Genomic DNA, 27,505 nt, shown 5'->3' with positions numbered 1-27,505 from the left:
CATAGGAAAAAAAAAATTACAAAAATATCAATAATTAAGAAACGAAAATTGTCTAAACATTTATATAAGGGACTATGTTACTTGATCTAAATTAGTCCGTTGGTCGTTTTTTGGGTTCTTAAAGTGATTCAGAATTTTTTTGCCTAGCTCGAATCCTAAGAAGCAAGCTGCATTTGCCGGAAATGCCCTTAGGAGAATTGGAGTTATCCCTTTATAAAGAGCTAGTGGACCTTCTGTCTTGATTAATGCTTTAAATGCATCTTTTACTCCATTGGGATATGTTCCTTCTGGTGCTAAAAACGCTCACAGTTCTAAACAACAGTTATTCTATTGGCGGATGATACCTACCAGTTTGCAATCGGCTTTTGAGAACATCTGCTGGCATTCCAATCAACCAGTTGGCAATACCAGCTGCACCTCCACTTAAAATTGTTCCTATTATACTTGGTTGATGTTTGCCGTTTTCCGTTATATAATGCTGCACAGCATCGTAAGTTAGGAAATAAAGCCCACTTGCTGGCACATCTGAAAATAATTTTTTAATTGTCCTGTATCTACAATATCAATATAAATTCGATAAAATCTTTAGTAAGGATATTTTCAATTCTTAACTTTTCGCTAACTGGTTGCGAAAATCTACAGGGTGCTTTTTTCCAGTGTCATACTTCGGCCGAACAAACTTGTTCAATTTCATAATTTTTTATCTCTTGCAGTTTTTTTGCATCTGCCTTCGTTTTCGAGTTATTTATTTTCTCATAGTAGGCTGTGCCACTTTTTGTGAGAGTAACTGCCGAAGAAGTGTGGTGGAGTACCCAAGAATATTTCCAAATCGTGTGATTCCAAATCGACAAACATTTGCTAATGTTGGACGGAAAGCTCAGAAGATGGGCTCTCTTGCCAACGCAATAACGGACATAGCATTTACGCAGTGAACGCAACAAATGAGAAGCAAATTTTACGCCACCTCGGAAATGAACCACAAACCAGTATCCGAAGAATATCAAAGCAATTTAACATACCATCCATCTCATTTTCAAAAACTTCAAGAACTGTTACCGCAAGACTTATAGCGAAGGACGATTTATTGTAATCTCGTTTTAAATCAGAAAGTTTGTTTTCACAGAAGGACCCGCTTTACGCGAAGGAGAATCACAAATCGACACAAGAGCCATGAAATCCCATCAAAATCCACATATTACAATAACCCATCAATACCAAAAATAATTGAAAGAATAATCGTTTGAACGTGCAAGTTATTTGCTTTTCCTACAAAACATTCTTTCAGAGCTTCTTACCAACTTGTACTAGCAACTGGTTTCTTGAAGATTCGCCTTTACAATTGCGACTTGACATGTGGTATATGTACGATGGTGGTCACCGCGATCGTTAGATTTGAATAAGTGTGATTTTTTCAGTGGGGGACTTTAAAAGAATTTGTATATTCAACGCCTGTTGAAACTACAGAAGGTTTATGGAATAGTATCATTATAAAAAATGGCATCCAATTATTGGATAAAGTTGATTTTAATTTTCGGCGAAGGGTCCATTTATGCTTGGATAAAACGGAGGCCATTTTGAACAGCAACTTTAATTTATTAAATTAAAATTAAATAATTTAAACTCATTTAATTTTCTGAAATTAATTTCATAATAAATTGAAATATTGGTTACATTTTTGTGAATTTTTATTTGGATTAGCTGAGAGCCGATCAACCTCACAATTATTGTAAAAAAAAAGTAAAAAAAAAGCTTTAAAGTTCACTCATTAGCCATCCCTATTTTACCTTCAAATTTCGCTTCAAGCTTTCACAAAAAAATGTGACCAAAGGACACAAAAAAAATTATAAAAAATTTATAGAAAATCACCCAGAAACCATTCGTGAACATGTTTGTGGAAATAGCTCGGAAATGAAGGCAGATACGAAAAAACTGCAAGAGATAAACAAATTATTAAATATAACAAATTCACAAACTTGTTCGGTCGAAGTCAGTGGCGCATCACAAAAAGTGCGGGGGATAAAAAGGTATGTCTCTAAAAAACACCCTGTAGATTTTCGCAACCAGTTGGCTCACCTATGGTTTCACCTCACCAAATTTGAGCAAAATATCTCATAAACTGTAGGAGTTAAAGAGAAAATACCAATCTATTTTTAAAACTTTAACACCCTGTATCTATATACAGGGTGTTAATACATTAATACATACATTAATATACAGTATATGTATATATTAGTTAACCATAGGCCTGGGAAAAAAACTTAAATAAAAACTCGAGTTGTTTTGAGGTCCTCTACACGTACCTGCTCTGTGTCCATAAGGTTGTGAATTTGTACTTGTTGAGTGTAAACTAGAGAAGCAAAATATTAAACAGAACATCAAACAAAAAAATAAATTAAAATCCCCAAAACTAATTTAAAACCGGCCTTCATCAACTACAATGCACAAAACTTAGAGAACTGGTAAAACAAATACAACGAATTCGCACGCCTTAAGTGCAGGTTTATCAAAATAACTGTAAAACCCGTTTTGTCACCAATCTATAATAAGTAAAAGTCAATTAGGAATTCGCTGGAAACATGTATTTCACTTAAGTACAAGCGCAAAAATCTAGATATCAAAATGAGCTTATATCAAGTTAATTTTGATTAATTAATGAAATTGGATTACTTAATGATGACTCATTAATACAAACTAGAAAAAATAAATTTTTATGGAAATGTTCAGATTGAAGCCTTAAAACTGATCTGTATCATGAAAAACACTATTATTTTAGGAAAACAGATCATGATGTAATAACAAAGTGAAAAAAAAAACTAGATTCATTTCAATTAGAAAGTGCATGCTTGGCTACTCACCGAATTCTAATGTTAAATTTGAATAAAACCTTTATATTTTTTTAATTTCATAGTTTATTTTAATTAAATGATTATTTTATTATATTATAATTATTAATTAATTATTTAAATTTTATATTTATCCTTCAATTTATAACTTGTCAGCTTTTTCAATGGCTTGACTCCAATTATGATTTTCACAACTGGATAATAATAAAATGCGCTCAGTCCAAGTTAAACAAACGTATTCAGATTTGAAATCAAGTTTATTTTCAAATGCGATTTAAAATTTACTGTACTATTATATCATTATCAATGACTTCTATATCCGTATTTTAAACATGAAAAGTTCAGAAATTCCCGTAAAAGAATAATGAAAAGTCCAAACATACACTAAACCTCTGTCTGATAAGATACACTTAATTTAGAAATAATTAACTTCCAGGAAATTCATGTAATATCTAAGTCAGGTAAGTACTTAATTTATTCATATTACAAACACGATTTTATGCAAGAATGTCCTATTATATGAAATGGCATTACTTTATGACGATAAAAAATGATTATCTTAAATTTTATTTCGGCTTTTACGGAAATATGTGGGTGTTTGTATCCTGTAAAATATGACACAGAAATCTAGTCTCTGAGTACTCCTTCATCAGTGCAGTGAATTAAATTACGAATGCAGAGATGGAATTTTTTAAGAAATTGGCGATTTTTATGGTTTTTTGCAATGTTGCAGTAAGTGAATATAGATTTGCTTAATGTGGAGTAGTAGTGTTATAAGAATTGGGGTTTAGTGAAAAAAGTGAGCAACTTTTAGCAGGATACGTTATTCTAAACATTGTTACTTAAGAAAAAAATTAATCCTCATATTCTCGCCTCTTATTCCCAAAAACAGTGCAATGCTCAAAACCTAAACTATCTGGCTTTTCAGTTTCCGGTGATAGAATTTTAATTTGGCAGACATATTCTCAAAGTTTAATGTCCGGATGAAATTATTTAAAGCCCATTGTTTTAGACCCAGAGTCAACATTGATTTTATTCTTCAATATCTTTAGAAGCAGATAATAATAAAAATAATATCAACGTAGGTCCTCATACAGTCGTTACGAAATTTTAAAAACCAATGCATAAGTTTTAACAAATTTCACAATAAACCTACAGACCAAAATACATACATTAAAATGTTAATCAATTAATGCTTAACAAGGTCACAATTGCATTTAAATTCACGATGCATTAATATTATCTGCAACTAATAATCTTCTTTATAGTGTTATGGATGGGAAAGAGAAACGGCATGTCCCTTAATTTGTACTTGCAACTTTCAACACATATCAGAGACAGCGATTCACAGATTTCTACAGGAGAAAACCAAATCAAACCTTGGAGAGGCAGGTTTTGTGGAAAACAACGAGGTAAGAAATGCTAACTAACTAAATCTACTTGATGATACAAACAACTGACTCTAGAAATAAATCTATGGAATGTAAAAAAGCTATATTATTTTCGACATACATATATGAAACAGTGCTTAGTTGCAAGCTCGACTAAAAGATTATTTAGATGGGTAAGCGCACCATGGTACTTTTCAGTGGAGATCGCAACTAAATATGGTCCTTCGAGCCGGATGGAAAAGCCCAAAAAAATCAGTAATTTTGAAGTTGGTGTATATTAAGGAGTTTTTGTAGTACTGTGTTTCATTTCCGCTCGGTTAGAGGGTAATATTATTTACCATTTATCGTAAACCCGTATATATTATTATATATTGTTAACTCGTTTGTCTCACGTTCTCGTTTCTCGTTTAACTAAAGAATTTCAGTCTCACAGATATCTAAAAACTATTTGCCGAATTTCCGTCTATATTAATGAAATAACGTACATAAGTTAGTATTCTAGTACCTCTAAGTATTGTATAGGTAATACCGAAAAAGTCACGTTCAGTAAATTCCAGAACCTAGCACATCCTGAAGTTGCGTTGAAACTTATTAAAAAATCAGGCGCTCAAATCAAAAAAGGACTATCAAGGTTTCAAACGTTTTTAATTAAAGCAGAAACAGATAATAATCCTATATGTGTGCGTGAACTCGTACGGAATTCGATTCAGCAATCAACTTCCACTCACCCATTTTACTTTCTACGATTGACACTCATCCGGCTCGAAGGACCATATTTAGTTCCGAGCTCCACCAAATGGTTATTTAACTGGGTAAGTCCACAATGGTATTGTCTGGATCATTGAAAAGCACTTTAGTTTTTAGCGAATATTTTTTGTTTATTTATTTACTTGATGTTTTCTCAGGTTCATAGCAACCAAGAGACTATAGATATATAAAAGATGCCGTTGTCAAATCATGAAATTAATTATCACAGAGTAAAACCTAACCAGAACACTTATTTATTTCTAGGTAATCTATGACGAACCGCTAGATGCGATCGAACTTCTGGAAAAAAATCGTCGCAACATAGTGGTGAAATCCGCAACATGTATTCTACAGACCGAAACCGACCCTATGGAGCTGATAGATTCCCTATCAGCCAACTTCGAAAGTCTTACTTTCATCCAAGCGTACAAATCAGGGAATAAAACAATCAAGTTCAGCTGGCTAAGTAAATTCGAAAAACTTATAAGTCTTGAACTTATTGGTCCAACCATATTTCGTAAAGATGTGGATAATCATTTGCTATGTCAGATGGATTACGCTTTAGAGAATTTGAAATATTTGAACTTAGAAAGAGTGCTTGTGCAAAACTCTAAAGAACAAATCCAATCGTTCCTGGAAGTTATGAAAGAAAGTGAAAACATTACATTCGAGTATGTGCAAAAAGTCGACGGAAACTTCCATCCTTTAACAATAATTCGGAAAGGCTCTGCAGAAAATGAAGAAGTTTTGCCCTATGAAGTATTCAAGGAACAACGAAAGACCAGTGGAGAAATTCCACTTTTTAGTGGCTTTAAAAAACTATCATTACTGAGAATTGCAAATTGTGAACTGAATAATATTCATTGGGAAATGTTTGATGGTCTCAATGAGCTGCAATCGCTCATTCTGGAACGCAACAATTTATCTTACATTCCTTCATTCGCATTCTATGGAACCCCTAGCATAAAGAGGCTTTCTCTTGCCCATAATAAACTTCTAGATATTGAGATTACTGACCTAGCCGGACTCCTGCAATTGGAGTACTTAGATTTGACCTACAACAACTTCACGCAATTATCTGAACTGTCTTTTCCTCCATTTCCGAAACTCAAATTGGCGAACTTTGCTAACAATCCTATTGGCATCATTTTTCCTAATACTTTTGAAGTGATGAATACCACTGATTCGCTCATAATAGGCGGGGAAGATTTTCCATTAACTTTACTGCCGAATTCATTTGCCGGACTTGGAATGCTTAAAACGCTGACTCTTTATAATGTGAACGTGCAGTTGCTTAAACGAGACTTTTTTGCAGGATTGTCACAACTAATAGAGCTAGTTCTGACTGGAAATATAAGTAAAATAGAATTTGACGCATTCCAGGAAGTTTTAAACCTAGAAACGCTTATTCTGAGAAATTGTAGGATTTACAACATTTCAATGGATGGATTTCTGGAACTCAGAAAGTTGAAATATTTGGATCTCTCTAAAAACGAGCTGGAATACATTCCCACTGGAGTTTTTGATGACTTAATCAATATTCGAGAGATCTACCTCAACGATAATCAATTTAAAACTCTTCCAAGGGACATATTTTCGAAAATACACCCAAAGCTGTTGCGAATTAATGAAAATCCGTGGCACTGTACTTGTGAAATGAGTGAATGGAAGCCGATTATAGCGAGCAGAATTAAGCAAAAATATTTAAAAAATTGTGAATTCATTGACGATAAGGGAATTGGATGTGCTGGCATTGGAAGCAGATTTGAATATAAATATATATATGATAACAGAGTATCACCCAAGTGCGCCGAACCAGAACAATATAAGCAGTGGAGCGTTTTTCACGCTATGAGGAAGATTTTCAAGTGCCCAGACTACAAACCAAAATTAAAACCACAAATTTTCTACAAAAATAAAACAAACATTTCAAATTCCATCAGTGCCTCTGAAAATGACATGCAAAACCCAACTACTGCTTCAAACATTTCGAAACTTAAAAACCGACGACTCAAAGCCAAATTGAGGAAAACTAAGTATCTTAACTACAAACTGAAAAAGCACGCACTTTTGGCTGACCAAATCAAGAATAAAGGCACTGACTTGGAAAACGTTTTAATCCCACATGATCTAGAGAACGAGTTAAGCAATATAAAAATGAATTCAGAGGAATCAACTTATTTACTCACAAATCAATTGCATATTGAAACTCAAAAGAAACATCACAAGAAAAGTATTTAATCGAAATGTGTTAATATTTTTATAAAAATTAGATTTAATATAACATTTGGGAGAAATGCATTTGAAACTCAGTGTAAGCTTTCGAGTCAAATACCTCTGAGGATACAAGCCACTCGTGCTTGCAAAACGTCCGAAGTGACTTCGAAAGCAAATTTTGTAAGAAAAATGACAAATGCAGACTAACTAGAGTTATTTAATTTAGTAGACTATTTTGTAAATACTTTTTTGTATAGTTTTATAAACACCAAACTTGTATTGAATTTTTTAATAAAATAGATTATGTATATTGCTCAGTCAACTTCTTATTACACTATTTAATTGTGGACTGTACATACCTATTAGTTTGTTAAATAATCCCCTCAGAGGATTTATAAATATTTGTAGGGCAATTTGGATATTCAATCAAAAACATATTTTTTCGGCCAAAGATCAATCAATATTTAACATAATTGGAAACGAGCCTGGGAAGATAAACTTAAAACTGTTGTACCTATTTAGTACCTAAATTATATTTGAGTATATATTTACTCATTGGCAAAGATTTAATCAGTTTTTTCCTGCTCAATTGCATTTATAACTGCCGATCGGCATTGCCCAACCCTTGTTCCTGTGGGGATGTGGCTTTAGAGTTCAAATTGTACGTCGCAGCAGAAATGCAAAATATGATTTTATGTGGAATATGAGAAGTTTTTAAATTAATTTCAATAGTTTAAAAATTAAATGGCATATTTTTTTATTTAAAAATAAACCATATGTAAGCCACTGGTTCAAATGAAAATAATTTCCTTTTATTTGCATTAAAGTTCTACGCCCTATAAATCAGTAAGGAAGCATTATTTTCATCGTTTATATAGCAAATTAGTAATATTTTCGGGCATAAAATGTGTGCCCCTTCCTCATATGATTATAATGAATATTTTCCGTCTTAGATATTTATAATATAATAAATATTATTTTATTCTACAAATGTAATGTTTTGAAAACTATAGAAATCGGATGAAAACAAGAATCATCCGCTTAAAATAAGTTAGAATTTTTTTTGAAATTTTGGCCTTTTGTTAGAATATGTGTACAGTAGTATCATTCCCGGTGAAGTAACCAAACGTATCTGTACAACATATTTTTAGGTCCAAACTGAAAGCAAATATTGCCACTTACTAAAATAAATCAAAATATATTTTTAAATGTAAATTAAAGGCTTTCATAAACTACTATTCTATTTTACTTAGTTCAATTACTTAAGTGCTCCTTGGTTTGTTTACTATTAAATTAATAAGCAATATAATTAATAAAAATGGTTATAAGATTGCATAATAATTTGACGTTTTCTGGATAATATTTACAAGCAACAGCAGAGTTTTAATAAGTATTCAGTATAAAAAAATTCAATTTAACAGAAATGGACGAATCACATGCAAAAGAGCTTTCAGGGTGTTGCGTAAGTTAATTCATTCTTTGCTGGGGGCGATAATACAGTATAGTTTTGGCTAAATTACTTTAATATGGAGTACTTCAATCTACAGTGTTGTCATAAAAAAATCAAATTTATGAATATGTATTTATGCAATTTCCCAAACTATGAGGGCTGATAATGCTTTTTGTAATAAAAAAAGTTTTCATATTTTCCAGTGGCGTGAACTAACTTTAAACAAATAAAATATATTATATAATAATTGATTTTTCTTAGAATAAAACTGATTTTTGCTTTACCCCCTTAAACTTGATTTTTGTTTTTGGGAAAAAATAATAGCTTTATTAAATCACATAGTCGATATTGAATTATAACTTAGAATAACTTCATGGATGAGTACATTTTTTTAGCCCGTGTAGCTCAAAATCTGAACGTGTTTAAGATATATTATGTTAAAGAAATATACAGGGTGAATCAGTTTATAGTAGCAGGACTTTAACGTTCAATAAAAAATCCAATTTTGAGATAAAAATAGCATACAAACATATATTGAATTCGTTTTTAAGATGCAGGGTGGCACATTCCTCTGAACATTTGGCGAAAACTTGGGCACGATTGGAGGTGGTATTGCGATAAGTCCAAGAATATAAAAGTTTATTAACATTACTTAAATTTTTGGGTGAATTATTTAAAAAAACTGAAAATGAGATGTTAACTTTGCCACACTGTATACCAAAAACGAAGCCGTTTTGAATACGTATATGTTTGCATAATATTTTCATCTTAAAATGAGATTTTCTACCGATCGTTAAAGTCCTGCTATTATAAACTGACTCACCTTGTATATAAAGTATTTTGCGTATAGTAAATTAAACTATTTCATTTTTCATGTAGATCCACATCCCTAAATATTCGCATGTCAATACGGAACGCCTCGTAATTCCGTAAATCAATTGCATTAATAGAAATTAACATGTACTTACCTCTAAGCAGTGTTGCTCCGCCTCCTCTATATAAAGCAGCAATTCCGCCCTGTTTATATAATTTTATAACTACATCTAGAGGTCCATTATATTGCTTATTAGCTGCTACACCCTCTTGAATCTGTAGTAGACACTTAATTCGTTCTCCTGGAGCCATAATCGCTGTAGTACAAATGCCAGAAAATGCTCCAGCCATAAAATATTGAAAGTAGGTATGTTGTAATGTATCCGCAGGGCAAAATATTGTTTTTCCAACACCAAACCCCATGAAGGAAAGTGCAAATATTGGAGACACGCCCAGCAAGGGTACCCCCATACCTTTATATAGACCTTTTGGTCCTTCATATTTTATCGTCTTTTTAAGACAGTCTAATGTACTTGTATAATGAGGCAATTCGCCTTTTTTTGGCACTGGCATTGTTTGTAATCTCACCTGCAAATGTATTCATTATACAAATATAATCAAATAATAGAACAGATTACACTTATAACGTAAGCACGAGTTATCACACATATCTAGAACTATGCGAGGATTTATTTGGCTAGTATTTTACTTGATATATATTTCTTTAGTTAATAGTTTAATTCTTCAGTTAACAGTTCTAATGAGATGGGATGTGGTGACATTGTAAACAGCACCCTCAAACTAATGCAATTCTTTTCAAGAAGTAAAGTGCTTCCCTTAGCAAACCCCATGACTAGTTGTATTAAACACAATAAAACCTTCCAGTCAAAGAGTTAATAAATAGAGCATTTGTGCTTTAGCCGTACCTAATTATTTTTAGCGTAAATACATTTTACAGCGATATTATTTCAAATTTAAACAAAAACATAAATTACTTTAATAGTGTCCAGTGGGTGGCCAACTAATATAGTACTAATACCCCCAAATCCTCCACATATGAAGTATTCTAGGGGGCTCAATTCGCTCATTTTCAACAGAGTTTTCCTGTAGAGATTCAAAAGTAAAATTTAACTTTGAAATTGTCCAAAATAACATAACCTATAGTAAAGTGAAGACTTTATCACAGAACATCCCCATGGCGAGATGTTCTGTGGTCTTCATAAAATATATGATGAAGACTGAGTTAGAAGAGGTAGGAAAACAACAACAGAGATAAAAGATGTACTTTGTTGTCCCGATATTAATCTTTTTATTTTAATATATTAATATTAAGCAATATTTGGTTTATTGTTTAAAGGGCCCAAAAAATACTATTATATACTGACAATTCTAACATATAATGTTAAAGTAAAAAATCATGCAATTAAAACATTATTATAATAATATTTTTATAATTTATAATTAAGTTGTTAAAAAATTGTATTTTGGGTATTATGCTTAGGGATGAACAGTTTTTGGGTTTTGAGAGAAGTCGGGATCAGTATCTACTAATTTCCGTAAGTCGTATGCACAAATTCAAGAAAAACCTTCCTTCACATTTTTTCTTTGAACAAAATAAGGTAAGCAGGGGCGGATTAAAGCTTTACCACGCGCGACTTGAGATTAACATTTTGTTATATCATTTTAGTACTTATTTTCGTAACATACTATTTTCTTCAGGCTTACCAAATAACTGTTTAACATGTGTAGTTGTCTTAATCTATGTATTTGCTAATAAGAGCTTTTCTTACTGAACTGATTACAGTTTTCTTACAGATTTGAGTATAATTAAATGAAACGCTGGATCTCTACTAGGTAATGTTTACGTGTTTCTTTATTTCTAACGGAAAATAAATCTTTGTTGATTCCTAATAAGAAACGTAGGAAATTTCAGATAGTTTTGTCGCATTTTAAATTATTTTTCAGGATATGTATGTATGCAGGGTGCACGGAAATGACCCGAACAAAATTACGAGTGATTTTGGAATCATGGAAATATAATGTCTCAAGTTCATATAGCAGTTTTTTAAAACCACAAAAGTAACGCAGCAGCGCCTAGGATTTAAATTTTGTAAAATACTGTTTATTTAATATTTTCTTTGCCCACTCGCCGACCTCAGGATGGATGTTTTACTCAACTGCTCTCTCTCTCTTTTCCAAACTAATGCAAGTAGCAGTTTAAAATTTCGCCATCGCTTAAAGACACTTGGCGCTAAATAAGTTTAAAGTTACATACAATTTTTTTTTGTTTTTGCCAGTTTAGGACAAAATGAATGTCCGTCCCCAACAGCAAAATCCTCGTTAAAAATTCGCAAGTCGGCAACACATACAAGTAACAATATAAAACTCGCAGAACATCCCAATAGGGGATATTCTATGATAAAACTTTCGCCACTTTTAGACGGCAGTCTGCTCTAAAGATGCTGAATTGCGAGTTGAGAAAAATTTCCCAGAATATTGATTTTTTCAGCTTAGTAAGTATCAGTTATCAGTCCCCAATGGATGATTGTACGCAAACATCTGATAAAAGTTAAACAATTTTTAACTGTTGCATGGGACTTCAGCTGTAGGTGTTATTATTAATACGGTATTATCAATAGATATACAAATAGATGACAAAAAAATGTTTGCCACTGATCTGTGCTAAATCATTATCTCCCCATGTTGCTAAAACAACATTTCCTAACTGATGTTTTTATTTTATATTCAAATTAATAAAATCATTCTACAAACTAATTAAAAATTTTCTAATACGTTTTCTATTTTTTATTAAATTTTAATCTTTCAATAAACTAATTAAAGTAATAATAAATATCGCTATATCCCCATGTTGCATTAGCTGATACTCACATCAGCATTACCTACTCATCTTCGAGTTTGGTATCAAGCTGAACGCTGGGGGATCCGGACACAGTTTGGAGGTTTCAACCAGAGATGCCATCCGTGGATCCCTCCTGCAATTGCCGGAATTACAAGCGGAGTCGCTGCATACTAGACAGGTTGGTCGATGATCAGAAGGAATGCCCAGTACTATTTTAGGGTAGGACTACACTGAAACTACCAACTACATAGATTTTACTTGATTTAATTAATGTCTCTTCCTTCGCCAGAAAAAATGCCAAACAAACAAAACACCTGTGCGCTTCCTTCGGGATTGTCTTCGATCGGCTTCTCTTTTGGACCGTACCATCGTACCTCTCTTTATTCGTTCAGGGTGCCTGTTCTATCCCAGCAAAAAAGATGTTGAGGGCACTCAAAATAAAATATAATCGAAAAGAAAAAAATGTTTATTAATAGATCCACCGAGTGCATACGTCAGTTAAATACATAAAAAGCTCGCATGACTCAATAGAATACCCAAATTGTTTCTGCAAATAAGTCCAATACTATCCAACCAAAGTACGTTTATATATTAAAAATGTAAACGGAAATGGATAAGCACGCTTTGAAATACGAGGTTAATAAATTCCTGTTTATTAGAAAATTTCAACAATATGGAACACATATGCACAAAATAATGAAAATATAAATGGTAAAACAAAATAATAACCTATAAAAAGTTGGTAGATCAATTAACATAGAATAAAGTGAAAGAAATTAATTCCAGAGGAGTTCATATTCAAAAAGGATTTCGTGAAGTATGTACAAGAAAAATTACATTTAGTAACGTAAATCCGTTGTTCAAACGCAAAAATCCTGGTATATATGATTATTTTAACATGAATAACTGATGATCAATTGATTAATAACACTCCTCTGACATTAACTTCGCCTGATATAAGCAGTTAATGAATTAACTGAATATTATTATTAATATACACAGGTTCAATCAGAATATTGCCTTGCCTCAACACTGTATGAAAGATATACTAGTCTAACTGTTTTTAATAGTCTGCACCCCTGCAAATTAGTGGCATAATCAAACAGAAAAAAGGCGCTATGCGCTATCACTTCAACCTCTTTCTTAAATCTCGCTCCTTGGTATCAGGCCATCTTATTTACAATTGATGCGTGTAATGTGCTTAATTGGTTTGCCCACCTGTCTAAAGCAATATATCTAAAAAATAAACAATAACAGCACTCAAATAATGTCCCACCAACACATACCAATATATCTTACCTGGCTGTATTTATTGTTCTTCTCTCCAAAAACAACACTTGATTCACTTGATCAATTCTTCCTTGAATTGTACTGAAATAATAAATATGTTAAAACATCATGTTCCTTCTATCCCAACTTATTAAGATACACTTACTTATCTAATATGCAAGCAACCAGCAAACTTTCCACTTCTTGAACATCAATATTAAGTTCAGTAGAAATAAACGGAATCTGTATCCGAGTGTAGGGTTTGATTAATTTAATCAGAACTTGTGTTCTGATGTTTCTTAATAGATCTGGAAGCAGATTTAAATTAATTTCAAATTAACATATACATCATCCACTTGAGAAAAATCATAAGAAATCAATACATAAAAATACGTCACATATACATATATACCTTCGATATGTTCACGAATGAAAGGATCATCCATAATATTCTGCCTATTTTGTTTTAAGATATACTCGAAATCATTAATATCATTATTTTGATAAGCCGTGACCAGATTTGTCATTGCTAATATTTCTGGATCATTTTTGTAGGGTTTGGCTTCCTGAGAGTCAAATGGATTAATTCCCGATTTCATTAACCTGAAAAGTACCATGAAAACAAAATATTTTATCTGGGATAGGCAACCTTTTTTTATACAGCAAAGATCACGACGCTGACTACGAGTTACTCAATTAAATTCATCGTCAATAATTTCAATTTGCTCTATTGTTAATATCAATTGATTATGAGTGTCCATAAAAATTCCCTCATGCGGCAATTCTGCTATTTTTAATTAATATGACATTTAATAGAAGTCGCCGTGGATTTGCTCCCTCGCTTTTTACAAAAGCCATCAGAACTTTATGAACAGGAATTTTTGGTTTTTGCTCTTTAACAAACTTTCACGTAGCAGATAAAACACTTTCGTAATTCAGCGTTTGTCAGTGACTGTATTACTAGTAAGGTTTTTCCAATAGTCCAGCTATATTTTATTCGTCGAGACAGCACTACAATTTTTAATAAAAAAACAATTTCTATATTGTTCGGTGCCATTCATTCAATTATTTGCCGCTGCGTTTTTAAAATCCAAATTTTTCCAGTGTGAGTTGCTTTTTAAGTTCTAATGCGTTTTTTCCAATTTTTAACAGAACCTGTTTGTAGTACTAGTTGATGTCTCCGTTATTTGAATTTATTTTTAGTGAATTAACATTTTATACGATTATTACAAGAATCGCAGTTGCTGTTTACGGTTGTTAAATCGCCATGAAAATGAAAAAAATGTTTGCGTAAAAACTACCAAATCTATAAAATTTTGAATCGGAATTGGAATGAAGGCAGCTAAAGAGTTTTAGTTAGAACCTCCTGAGATGCATTTTAGAGACTAGTTGCAAAAATATTGGGAAAAGCACATAATGTTACGCGGAAAAAGCATAAACATTTCCCCAAAATAGTCGTTGTGATGAATGATCGGCAAAATATAAAATTTATTTTAAGTTTTGTCTATGACATACGTTAATAACATCAAATTTTCGCCTCGCTCGGTGGACAAATAATTTAAAAAAACGACAATAATTGCATCACTGTCAAAAAGCTTGCTTCAACAGGCTATACCTCTAATGGGCCATGTACGTGAATTCCGAATCACCGCCTTATTAAGATTACAAAATAACCAAAATAAATAATTAATTACTTACATATTTGCTAAGACTAGATATTTCAGGCAAGTTGTTCGCCTAGGACTTCCTGACTCATCATAGTTTTTAAATGCTTCAAAAAAGTCGGTGTGAGCTTTTTCAAATTCCCCTTCTCTCAAGTGCATTTTGCCCCCACATTCTTTAATAAAATTTTAAAAATCAACATTGAGAATGATTTTAGCAAATCACTCTGTTTACCTCTAATGACGCCCATAATCAATGGATGAGGAATCGCCGACTTAATGTGCAAAGATTGTTCATACAGAGCTTTCAGTTTCTTGTTGTTTTTCTGAGTAGTATACATTTGAATTTCCAAGGCATAAATTTCTAAGAGTTGAGTGCCTTTCTTCAAGTCGTCTTCTCCGTCATCGGTTCGACAAGATTGGTGTAACTGCTTAAGTATTTTTCCTAATTTATTAAAGTCTCCTCTATCATAATACAGCTTTCCAAGTTTGGTGTTAGTTTTAAACCATAGCCTATCATTCTTGGCATCTTTTAAAGCTTCTAGTGTAGTTTCGTAGAAATTCTGCAGCAATTCCATCTAGAAGCAAATAAGAATGCCATAAAACGGTATATAATGTAAGCAAGCAGCAAACCACTTACATTTCTGGAAGTTGAAATGTAGTCCAAAATGGAGTTGATAGATTTTTCACTATGATTTCTGGTTACTGCACTTTTGATGTACGTTAAGAGTTGTTTATAACGTCTCATCATCTCGTCGTAATTTGATAAACGAAAGTTTATCTTAATCATTTGCTTCAAAGCTTTGAAACCCCATTCGCCCTTCTCTCCACCCTCTAGATCTAATACTTTCTGAAATGATGTTAAAGCAGCTCTCGGTTCCTCTTCTTTGAGAGCTTTGCTGTTATAGTATTGGTTCTCCAGATCAACATCGGGTTCAGAGTTACTGTCTTCTGAGTATTCCTGTAATGATCAATCAATTATTTACAAATGGAATATCTGGTCAATAAAAGTTAGGTTAGATTGATTTTTTTGGTCCTTGAGGTAATTTACTTACCAAGCCGTAATCTTCTTCATCATCACACATAAAATCGTCGTCAGACATCTTATGCAGTTACAGTTCACCTGCAGTTCGGTATTATGCGTGCACTTTCCTTTACACAAAAAATAAAGTTCTTAAAAATAATACAGATGTGACTGAACACTGAAACCACCACAACTGCCCTTAGCATTAACAGGAACGAAATGGAGCTGTCAAATCATCGCCGGACGGCACAATCAAACAATGATAATTCACTACTAAGTTACTAAAAACAACAGAAATATTGCAAAATACACTCTCAAATTAATATCCAACTTTTCTTCAAATAAAAGCCGATCGCTATTTACACCGATTATTTACTACTATAAATTAGGGATTTAATTAAATACTGTCTCTTGCTCCGTTTCCCGGTGTCTAACGCAAAGTAAAAACTAAGCGAAGTTTCATGTAGGTAGTTACTATGCATAATATTTTAATATAAACCTGATGTAGGAAAATTGTATTTCTAGAAGCATTAAATTTTCACATTCTATTAATAAGTACATGGAACCGTCGAAAACTTACCCTTTGTTTCGTCAGATGATGAATCTAGTAACAACAAACTTCATAACACTTATCTCTTTTTTAGCACATGACTTGATAAATAACGTATGTACAAAAAACCCTACCGGTTAGACGCCACAGTCTAGTGTGCGCATTTTTTCAGTGCATTGGAACGAGATAGCATTATAAATCATCTAAAGTCCTAATCTATCTCTTCGCCTCGCTGATTTTGCAGTTTTGTGCTTTGACTTAAGTGATGAATAATTAATCAAATTTATTAAATTCCGTATTAACAGGGAATTTAAGAGTTTTCAAAATTTACTACTGCCTTTTTCACTTAAATTAGTAATTGAGCAGTTTATGTCAATATCAACGTTTTATAAAAAAAAAACACCTCAATATATGTGAATAGTTATATTGACTTGGAAAAAAGTTAAATATGTATGAATGTACACGTCCATCATCCATCCTTGTCAGTGTGGAAGATGGAAAATCTAACCTAAAACCTTTTGTTATGTCATCACTGTTATAAGGTAAATGGAGCACCTTTTTAAATTTATACGTATTTTGTACGAATTTTTCCATTTTTTTTGCTTTAGCACCTGCACTCACCTAGTGAAAGATGGCTTTACGTTTCGTTCAACAATGTCCCATCAAATGGGCAAGCAAATTGGCCAGGGTTAGTAATTATAGTCAAATAAGCTAAGCTATCAAATTCACAACAAACAAATTGGTAATTTTTGGGACCCTTTGCGCTATTTAACAAATCGCGGTTATTTGGAGATAGCTGCAAGATTTCGTAAAAATTCTAAGCCGTTTATTTGAAAATGAAAATGGACAAATTATTATGATTTAAAGTGGGAGGGCGACAACCTATTTCTTTCGTCGTTCCATAAGTTGCCCTTAACACAAAATAAACGCTCGACGTATGCATTGTTAGTTACTACGCAAGCAACAAAGCGCTGCTGCTGTGCCACTTTTTGCTAATGGTACCCCATAGTCTTTCCTTTTACAAGTGTATGTAAACAACACGAAAATATAAATTGATTCTAGATAACTATATTATATTATTATAATTGCTTTTCCAGGGCTCGAAATCTCCGTTTTATTCAGTTGAAATTTTTAGATCTGCTGTTAATTAAGCCCGTTTTGAAGTGCAGATTGTGAAGCGTGCCGAAAAATGAACTTTCTGGGATACACCCAGCTGGAGCTTCGGCGTTTCAATGTACTTGCGATTTCTTAAATCTGCGTTAGAAATATCTGTCTTTTTCATCTGAAATATCAAAGTGTGGGAGGTTTCGATAAATGAACTGTCCGGGATAAATCTCGCTGGAGCTTCGGCGTTCCCTTGAACTTACGATATCTGAAACCTGCGTATGAATGCTCAACATATCTGCGATTTTTTCAGTTTTTTTGAAATTTGAAAATCGTCTCCTTATTCAGATCGTTTTGACATGGAGAATGTAGAGGGTTTCTATAAACGAACTTTGCCAGAAAAATCGCATGTAGTTGCAGTATCGTTAGGAATTTAGGAAAAGTGCGTTTGGAAGTTCGAAATATGCGCTTCATTGCTAATCTGTGTAATGCGTCTTAAAAACCAACTTTCGCTGAAAAATCGAGCTGTAGCTGCTTGTGTAGCACCGTAACCATTACGGCGCTTTAAGGAACTTTCGCTGTCTGAAAAGTATCTAGGGTCACAGTTTTTAAACCGATTAAATCTTTATTCGATTGACACAATATTTCTGATTCGGGTTTATCAAAGGAAACTTAATAATCCGTAACCAGATATTTTGGTAAGTTATGATATAAATTGATTCCAGGCTCAGTCTACTCTCTCAGCTTTTGAGATACAACACAAGACTCCCTTAATTAAAAAGCAAAGCCCCATCCCTATTGCTATGTATGGGGGTAGGCATGCAGTAACAATGCTGCCTGGTGGCGGAATAGGGCCAGAATTAATGGAATATGTTCGTGAAGTGTTCAAATATGCTGGCGCTCCTGTGGACTTTGAGGTGATTGATATCGACCCCCGTTCAGAAGAAAGTGATGCTTTTGACTATGCTATCACATCTATTAAACGAAACGGCGTTGGAATTAAGGGTGCTAATTTTCGTGAAGCACACAATTTCAATTAATAACATGGAGTTTTTTTTATAGGAAATATCGAAACTAAGAGTGAAAGTGCCGCAATCACATCTAGAAATGTCGCTTTGAGAAATGAACTGGATTTGTTTGTTAATATACTTCATTGTAAATCATTCCCTGGTGTACCAGCAAGACAGAAAGATATTGATATTGTTATTATCCGACAAAACACTGAAGGAGAATATGCAATGCTAGAACACGAGGTAAAATAGAAATTTATTAAAGTGGGCATGAGTCGAATGTGAAATATTTTAATTTTTCATTCAACGTGCTTGAATATGTTCTAGAGTGTTGATGGCGTGGTAGAAAGCATGAAGATTGTCACAGAATCTAACTCTGATAGAGTAGCAAGATATGCCTTCGAATTTGCCAAGCGAACTGGACGAAAGAAGATCACCACCATACACAAAGCCAATATTATGTAAGTTTTATATTTAAACAACCAAACCTCGTCGAAAAAAATGATAACTAAACCGTAAGTAAAGAAATTTGATTATGTGCATTGATAGTTAACTAAAACCTTTGGACTTTAAAGGGGTAGATGTGTAATCTAAGGTCAAACCCTGGTTTATTTTATGAAAAAAAAATTATTAATCCATAGGAAATTATCAGATGGGCTTTTCCTGGAAACGTCAAAGAAAATTGCGAAAGAATACCCTGAAATTGAACATAATGACATGATCATAGACAACTGCTGTATGCAGCTGGTATCAAAACCGCATCAGTTTGATGTAATGATCATGACTAATTTATACGGAAGTATTGTTTCCAATGTTCTGTGTGGACTCATTGGAGGCGCAGGTATTTTATCTGGAAAAAATTATGGAGACCATGTAAGCACTTTTTTAAATTATGTCAGTGTTATATACGATTATATGTCGATATTTTCAATTTCAGTATGCTATTTTTGAACCTGGAACCCGTAATACTGGCACAGCTATCGCAGGCAAAAACATTGCCAATCCTTTGGCAATGCTGAATGCTTCAGTAGATATGCTGAATCATTTGGGTCACAAAGAACATGCAGATTTAATTATGAACGCTATGCTTAAAACTGTATCTGAGGATCACTTACTTACCCCTGGTACTTGAACTTACACTCTATAATTATTAATAAGGTATTAATTATTTATTGGTTTCAGATTTAGGAGGAAGTGCAAGTAGTACTGAGATAGTCCAAAAAATTATTGATCACATATTGCAAGCCGACATCCGGCCATGGTAATTTTTTGATTGTGGTGATGGCATGACTCTGACTAACTTGCCACATACTCACACTCATTTTACCTATCGAACTTCACAAATCACTAATGTTTCAGTGTGACATGGAATTGCTCTAACAAATGCACTTGAGTTGTATCTCATAACTTGCTATTTATCTTTTCCTTAACAGTATTACTCAAACTAGTTGATCGAAATACTTACTATTTTTTCTTTTCTTTTACAGAGAATCTATCTACGAAATCTCTTATTAAGGTTCATCTCTTTTTTCAAGTTAAAATATCTATTTATTGTGTAAATATTAAGCAAAGCTAGGCTAAGCTTTAATATATGTAATATGTTCAATAAACTGTTTACGTTTTGAGTTGTGTCTCAATTAGACTCAATACAGCTATCTATGAAAGAAAAGTCGTCGATATGAAAGAATATTTTATTATGAAACTTTACTAACAAACAAACTGCAGTGAGGACATTTAAAAGATTCAGAGATTTGAAAGGTTACCAAAATGTTTTATAAAATAATTTCAATTGATCTATATTACATCCAGAACAGGAAAATTGCTCAAGACCAACTATATACAGTCAAATAAAATCAGACTAGATGTTCCTTAGCCTCAAGCTAGTGAAAGTAGTTGAATAAATATCGAACCAAATATTAACTATAAATAAAACTTCCAGACAGCTTTAGGCAACGTAGTTGTATTGGATAGGGTTGTCCTTGTCCCTTTCCATGTAATCACGGTCGATTAAGGATTCGATGCGCTTTTTCAGATCAGCGGGCTTTAAAAAACAGTATATTTTTAAATTTCCTTGATCACCAAATGGTCTTACCTTAACGGGAAACTTTAACTGAATATAAAGCTCACTAATCAGTAAATTATGGCTAAGAGTTTTTCTCATCTTCATTATTCTCACTATAGCAGCATCAATTTGGTATTGCCTATCCTGGAATACTCTCTCCTCAGTGGCTTTTTGTTCTTCAGTCTGGAAAAAACATTTTATTCCCTCATTTTCATCAAATATAAAATCCACTTACCGTTTCCTTCATTTGAATCTGATTGATTTTGATTCGGAACAATTTATTAGTAAATTCATCGTTAAAGCGAAAACGATCGTCATCTTGCACGTCCCTTCCTTTCGGTATCTTTATCAACACCCTGGCCTAAAAAGTATCAATTATCTTTGCACCTCCATAAAACATTTACAAATATATATATATTAAAAGCTGTAAACTGCAAAATGTCCAAGAATTTTCCTGGGTATTTAGAGAAGCAATAGGTTCATGAGTCCCATTCGAGCAACGAAGAAATTCACTAGAATTCTTTGAGCAAAAAAGTACCACTTTAACGATCCAGCGAAATAACAAGTCATAGCTCACCTTTCCACAAGCTAAAGATTGAAGAGTTCTTCTTAGTTCCCCATCTTCTATATTTGTCACTTCTTTGATATAGTCGAAGGCTAATTCGTAGCAATCATTAAATAAAATGAGGACTAAAGTTTGAAAAAGGGAAACAACTAACTCTTTTGACCCCAGTTTAAATGAGGCTTTGAGAACGCAATGGCCCAATGTGGGTTGCCATTGTAATTTGCGACCACTGTGTTTGCTGAGGTAAAAATCCTATTAAAGAAAGAGGTTTGCAATTAATTAATACAGAAAAAAAACCGCTCGATTTTACCTTAAAGACATCCTGTAGTCTAACCATTTGATCAGGCAAAGTCACTTCCATGGGTTGATAAGTTGGCCAATATCCCATTGTTAAAATGCTGACCGTCATTTCAATTTGCGGTAGATCTCTGCTGTTAACAGTTAGATGTTGCTTAAAGGCTTGATTTATGTCTTTACTCAGTTCCATATCTTTAAACATTCCCTCCAACTTAGATGTAAATCCACCTCCACATTCTTGTTTTAGTTTACTGAGCATACTTTTTTCTGCATCAACACTGGCTGACTTACCAACTAATAAACGTTTAGCAAGATCCTGAAATAAATGCGTCAAATAATAGCATATATTTCATTTAACACTGCACAGGGAAAAATACCTTTTTATAAAATGCTTCAAAAACGTCTTTTCCATGTATAAATCTAAATAGAACCATTATTTTATCTAATAAACGCTCCAGTTCTTCTTCAGTTGCCTCTTTATTACCTGCTCGCAGTTTTGAATCGACAAATTTCGCTAAAGTGTAATAAGACAATTAGCATTCATTTATTTCGGTCTTATAAAATATACGGAGTGTCTCGAAGCACAACTTAGAATGAAACTTTTTTTGGTGCACCGCTAGGAAAGCTCAAATTCCGGGGCACAGTTCATTTATTTAAAACAATGCCCAGCAAGAAAAAAGAAACGTGTCCTTGTTATTGCATAAAATGAAGTATCTTGTTATTTTGCATGGGCGTTTTTTCAACATTTGTTTGTACAAAGTGACAGAATAAAATTAACAAAAGCCTTTTAAAAGCGTTTATCTGGGACAACTTTAAAAATTATTGGAAAAATAAAATAGTTTTTTATATAATTAACAGTAAACAAGCTTGTATTAGACAAAACCAAAACATTATTTTTATACGAATTATTTTAAGTCGTAAAATTATTTCAACATTTTAAAAATATTTAGAAAACAATAAAACGCCCATACAAAACATCACTACATCTAGCTGCAGATGGTATTTCACAAGAACACCCTAGCTAATAGCATTAAAGAAATAATTAAAAAATAATCTATTGGCGTAGAAACGCTAAAAATAAATTGACCGCAACCAGCAAGTATATGCGTTGCAAGATGAGAAAAATTAGAACGTTCTAGCATAGCTATTTGTCACCATTTGTAAGCATGCTGCTGAAGTAAACAATTATTCAGGTAGTTGAAATATTTTGTTTTATTTCCCCTGTTTTCCATAAGGTTTCTCCTTTCGGCCTCATGTTCAAAGTATTTTTTCCGTTTTTCATTGCTTTATAATTTCTTTAAGTTATATATATTTTCCATTAAAAAAAAACAGTTGCTAAACTACTTTATTTGAATAGCGGTTTTGTGCCTCGACAACCATGCACTTTCTTGGTTCAATTAGTCGTCGAAGACATACAATGTGTTTTTTCAAATCGCAACAAAATTTTATCTGTTAACTTATTAAAGTCTAACATTCTATTCGCATTATTCAGAAAAAACTTGATTTATACTATTAATGAATGTGAAGAAATAATTGTTAACTATATAAGCCGAATGAGTTTGTCTAGATGCCGATGAATATCTAACAGAACAAACGTGCGAACAAATTATGTCTGTAGGTTTGTAGTCAAATCTCACTTTAAGCGAAAAAGACTGCTCTAAGAAACGAAGTCTTTGTAATGGGCATTAGTTTAGAACTGACGGAGAAGAGAAAGATCAAAATCTAAAACATGTGGTATCCAATATCACGACTATCTGCCTAAATTATTATTAAATATTATAAGTCAAATCTTATTTACTAATGGAAGCGTCCTTTGGTGCAACGGAAACAATTCACAACATTAAAATATGGACTAGCGACGTAATTCTACAGTTCAAAAATCAGCGGCGCGAAAAAGTAATGTTTGTGTGGGAAATTTCAGTCCAATTTTTATAGAATATCCGCTTACAACTGCAAAGTACTTATGTGAAAGTAATGACAACTTAAGTGATGATGATAAACAAAGTAATTCTTCAACATTATGGAGCTCCGGCCCATAGTGCCGCATTTTTGGCTACATTTTCAAGCTTCCGGAGAAGTTAATTGAATGTTATAGACCTTCTAAATGGTTAGCGCACAGTGCAGACATCTCGGCTTTTTTTTTAAATTACTGTTCTTGCTAATCCTTCACGAAAATTTCAGAGAAAAATCTAAATAATCGCATTAAAAAAAGCTCAAAGTATTTAGAGATTTTACTACCTTCCTCCACGTTGCATAGGTATGAAGCTGATACAACACGGTTCAATAAAATCGTATGTTTTGCGTCAAACAAGAGCATTGTATATTAAAATTATAGCAACACTTGAATTTTAAACAACTCGGAAGTGTCCAATTTTATCAACTGAGACGTGTATTATGCTTCCAAATAACAAATTTTTGCTGCTAATAGTAGGGCCACTCTATATATATATATATATATATGATGTAATAGACTTACCGATTAGTTCAGCTGGCTTGTTGGTTCGTTGATTGATGAAATTCTCAAATGCTTCCTTTAAAGAATTACCAAATCGTTCATGTTTATGGAAACAATTATTCACTACATTATCCATGGAATCCTTGAAGTCCAAAAGCTCTTGCACCATTGTTTTATCCTTTTCCGGATCAATGACTATAGTTCTTCCTTTCTTCTTAATGTAGGCATTGAATGCCGAACATAAATCAACTAAGCCGTTTTTAACACGACTTAGAAGATTAAATAAAAGGGACAAGTCTTCCAATCGAAATTCACATAAAAGTTGATCGAGCCCTTTTTGTAAAATTTGAGTTACATGCTCTCGTAATAATTGCTTTTCTACTGTGTGTATCAACTGATATTTCGTGGCAGGATCCAAGTAATGGATAACTCTTTCATTTTCTTCAGTAATACGTTTGTCTACGTGCGCTAGATAATCTGGCACTTCTAGTTCTTGCATTAGACGTTGTCCTTCAGCTGCGTAAAGCCTTTCTGTAGCTTGTAAAAATTTCTGCTCAAAAGCTTTATCGTAAATTTGAAGATCAGTGAGCATTCTGAGTAAGGATTTTAGTAGAGTGCGATCAACCTGAAAGATAACATCCACAAATAAAAATAAATTCGTTTTATTAATGTCTTACTTGATTTATTACCTGATCTCCTTGTCTTTCCTTTTCGATGAGCATTAAAAGACCTTCAACAACACGAGTTTGAACTAGAGTATTGAGAAGAATATATTTGCTAAAGAGCTCTAGGCCCATATCCCAAATTGAAGAAATATGATTCTGGAGAATATAAGTTCTGTCTAGATATAAAAATATGCTGCGAACCATGATCATTTGATTGCAGTGAGCTTGCCAGGTATCACTCATTTTCTTTAGAAACAAATAACGATCCATTGATTCAGTCAAAAACTGTTCAATGTTATGGGCAACATACTGTTCAGTGAGGCTATAGAGCTTCTGATACAATAAAAAAGCCATCTTATGATTGCACATATTCTCTACAGCTTGATACAATTCTTCTAGTGAATATTCATTGGGTTTGGATTGCTGAATGGCCAATACAGCACTTTTCAACTTCTTCCATGTTTGCTCTCTATAATCATCAGGCAACTTCGGTTCACCTTAAATTGAATTTGTTATAAGTGAACTTGCCAAAAGCCCCTAAATATGACGGTTAGTAGGTCGGTAGTTTCTAGACTTACTTTTCAGATTTTTTATGACCAACTTTTTAGCTGCTGTGGGTTTAATGTTAAGGGCATTGTGGCTTCTATTGTTGACATTTTCCGGCAAATTGGAAAAATTTGGTCTACGATTTGTTGTATCACTCATTCTTAAGATAATTTTCTTCAGGACAGACCTGACTTTCAACTTGACATGGAAATACCAGTTCCAACTAAAGTAGAGTGTTCACTATAACTTAACTATCTCACTATGATTCTCTGGCACTTGTTGAAAATGGACATGGTAAATTCAGATCATAAATTAGATGGTAAAGAAACCAAGACTATTCACCACATACGACTTCATTAAATATCTTGCATATTGTTTGAATCACGCTAATTAATCTGTTTATTCTTTTGTTGTAATTGTTAAGAGTGACAGAAAACAACTGTCGGACGTATGTCGTGGTTTACGTGCGACATTTAACAAGAACCAATCTCGCTTAAAACGTCCGGAGAATATAACCAAACAAATGGAAGAAAATACTTCGGAATTTGTATTTCCACTATATATGTACTTTGGTTTATAATCAGTACAGCGTAACTACCTAATGGCAATGAATTGTATCAAATTTAACACATTGAACAACTCCTAATAATAATGAGTGTTAATTTGTATACAGGGTGTTCCATAAATATGGTAGGGCATATAAAACAAGATTTTTTCTCCATAAAGAAGTTCCCACATGCACAGCTTTTTGGATATATAAGGTGCACGATGTATTTTATTATTTCGGCTTGATGATAATCAATAAATTGCTAATTAAAAAGTTTGATAGAAATGCTGAAGCATTTGGTAACACTGCTTAATTGTGTTTCATAAAACCGATCATCACAGTTTAATTCTGAGCCTGCATTAATCTGTAGGTTTATTAACAGGTATGTTTTCGAAAATGGTTTAATTAGTTCTGCTATTTTGATCGAGTTTCCACCCCATAATTTCGGGCGGCCAAAGAAAAAGCAGTTGTATAGGGTTAGTGACAAAACTGTCAAAAGCGCGCCGATTCAAAGTTAGATTCTCGATGCAGATAAATGTATTATTCTATAAAAATCTGCCATTCTCTCACTCAAATTAGAGATTCTGCCTCGGTAATAATCGTATAGTTCTTTTCAGCGGGAGTCTGCACCAAGTACGACCTGAATTCTGAACTTGTCACTAAATAACGAATCTGTCTTGGCGCTACGAAACAAATGACGATCGCATTGTTAGACATTGTTAGCATAGCCTGGTACTCTTCATTTTCCAGTGCTTGATTATATTAATAGAAAATTATTTAAAAATTAAATGATTAAAGCAATTTGCCTAGCACTGCTAATGGATTAAACAATTTCAAAATAAAAATAATCTTTAAATTGATCCCTTTGTGGGTGGTGTTATAGCAGTTGTGGCACTGGCTAAATACCGAAGTATACAGTCTGAATAGTAATGCTGTTACAGTAGCGTGACGTCTATCACGAGTAGTATCCAACGTATATTTTAAAGGCGCCAGTGGCTTTAATATCGAAATATTGAAATTATTTTTTTGCACAGACAAAAGTGGTGAAAATATGATATGGTATAGAAATCGAAATAAAAATATAGTGTTCTGATAAAAAAATAATATGGACCCAAATAACATATAGCTGAAAGTTATGTTGCCGACATAAAAACTAACTATGCATAATTCTTAGTGGGGTTATCTCCGTTAAAACTCAATAGTTGTACGTATTTTATTGATCTTTTTGTAGTATTTAAGAAAAATTTGGCAAAGTTTAAAAATTGTCTATTACATGGACTTTCTACATTAAAAGGACACTGCATTTTTTGGATTCCATGTTTGACTAGGAAGGATTTTCGGGCACAATTTATATTCCAAATTTTCCGAAATATAAGATATAAAAAAATGCAACTTTGAACGGATATATTAGAGAAGCTTGATATACTTG

The 27,505-nt window shown here is 33.0% G+C and overlaps 5 protein-coding genes across 6 annotated transcripts; 2 read left to right on the top strand and 3 right to left on the bottom strand.

Annotated features, from left to right (window-relative positions):
* Positions 1 to 10,665, bottom strand: LOC109533879 (congested-like trachea protein). Its single transcript, XM_019899388.2, has 4 exons — positions 10,457 to 10,665; positions 9,617 to 10,049; positions 349 to 525; positions 1 to 293 (listed from the first exon to the last, which is right to left on the bottom strand). The coding sequence occupies exons 1-4, from the start codon at positions 10,547 to 10,549 to the stop codon at positions 73 to 75; spliced, it is 924 nt and encodes a 307-aa protein (XP_019754947.1). The 5' UTR covers positions 10,550 to 10,665; the 3' UTR covers positions 1 to 72.
* Positions 3,434 to 7,395, top strand: LOC109533878. Its single transcript, XM_019899387.2, has 3 exons — positions 3,434 to 3,575; positions 4,112 to 4,255; positions 5,246 to 7,395. Exons 1-3 carry the CDS (start codon positions 3,525 to 3,527, stop codon positions 7,220 to 7,222), a joined length of 2,172 nt encoding a protein of 723 aa, XP_019754946.2. The 5' UTR covers positions 3,434 to 3,524; the 3' UTR covers positions 7,223 to 7,395.
* Positions 10,666 to 12,772: 2,107 nt separating the features above from the next.
* On the bottom strand, positions 12,773 to 16,799 carry LOC109533825 (COP9 signalosome complex subunit 2). Its single transcript, XM_019899292.2, has 9 exons — positions 16,307 to 16,799; positions 15,892 to 16,212; positions 15,487 to 15,829; positions 15,289 to 15,427; positions 14,003 to 14,193; positions 13,757 to 13,898; positions 13,621 to 13,692; positions 13,458 to 13,557; positions 12,773 to 13,400 (listed from the first exon to the last, which is right to left on the bottom strand). The coding sequence occupies exons 1-8, from the start codon at positions 16,352 to 16,354 to the stop codon at positions 13,485 to 13,487; spliced, it is 1,329 nt and encodes a 442-aa protein (XP_019754851.1). The 5' UTR covers positions 16,355 to 16,799; the 3' UTR covers positions 12,773 to 13,400; positions 13,458 to 13,484.
* Positions 16,800 to 17,257: 458 nt separating this feature from the next.
* On the top strand, positions 17,258 to 20,561 carry LOC109533826 (isocitrate dehydrogenase [NAD] subunit gamma, mitochondrial). 2 transcript variants are annotated; one of them, XM_019899294.2, is made up of 9 exons: positions 17,258 to 17,367; positions 17,434 to 17,513; positions 18,655 to 18,934; positions 18,992 to 19,182; positions 19,267 to 19,400; positions 19,581 to 19,812; positions 19,877 to 20,063; positions 20,122 to 20,200; positions 20,427 to 20,561. In XM_019899294.2, coding segments are annotated over exons 2-9 (1,161 nt in total). In that variant the 5' UTR covers positions 17,258 to 17,367; positions 17,434 to 17,456; the 3' UTR covers positions 20,428 to 20,561. The 2 variants fall into 2 exon arrangements, with proteins under 2 accessions (XP_019754853.1, XP_019754852.1); XM_019899293.2 differs by having other exon boundaries at positions 20,122 to 20,561.
* A 55-nt stretch (positions 20,562 to 20,616) lies between these two features.
* On the bottom strand, positions 20,617 to 25,999 carry LOC109533824 (cullin-4B). The gene is made up of 9 exons (XM_019899288.2): positions 25,562 to 25,999; positions 25,008 to 25,480; positions 24,340 to 24,943; positions 22,241 to 22,377; positions 21,877 to 22,179; positions 21,579 to 21,818; positions 21,237 to 21,362; positions 21,032 to 21,184; positions 20,617 to 20,980 (listed from the first exon to the last, which is right to left on the bottom strand). Exons 1-9 carry the CDS (start codon positions 25,686 to 25,688, stop codon positions 20,885 to 20,887), a joined length of 2,259 nt encoding a protein of 752 aa, XP_019754847.2. The 5' UTR covers positions 25,689 to 25,999; the 3' UTR covers positions 20,617 to 20,884.
* Between the last annotated feature and the right edge of the window lie 1,506 nt (positions 26,000 to 27,505).

The sequence above is a fragment of the Dendroctonus ponderosae genome, unplaced genomic scaffold, assembly GCF_020466585.1.
Source record: "Dendroctonus ponderosae isolate FM_Combo_2020 unplaced genomic scaffold, Dpon_F_20191213v2 Dpon_F_20191213_1, whole genome shotgun sequence".
NCBI lineage: Eukaryota > Metazoa > Arthropoda > Insecta > Coleoptera > Curculionidae > Dendroctonus > Dendroctonus ponderosae.
This window is presented reverse-complemented; position numbering and strand designations above follow the sequence as displayed.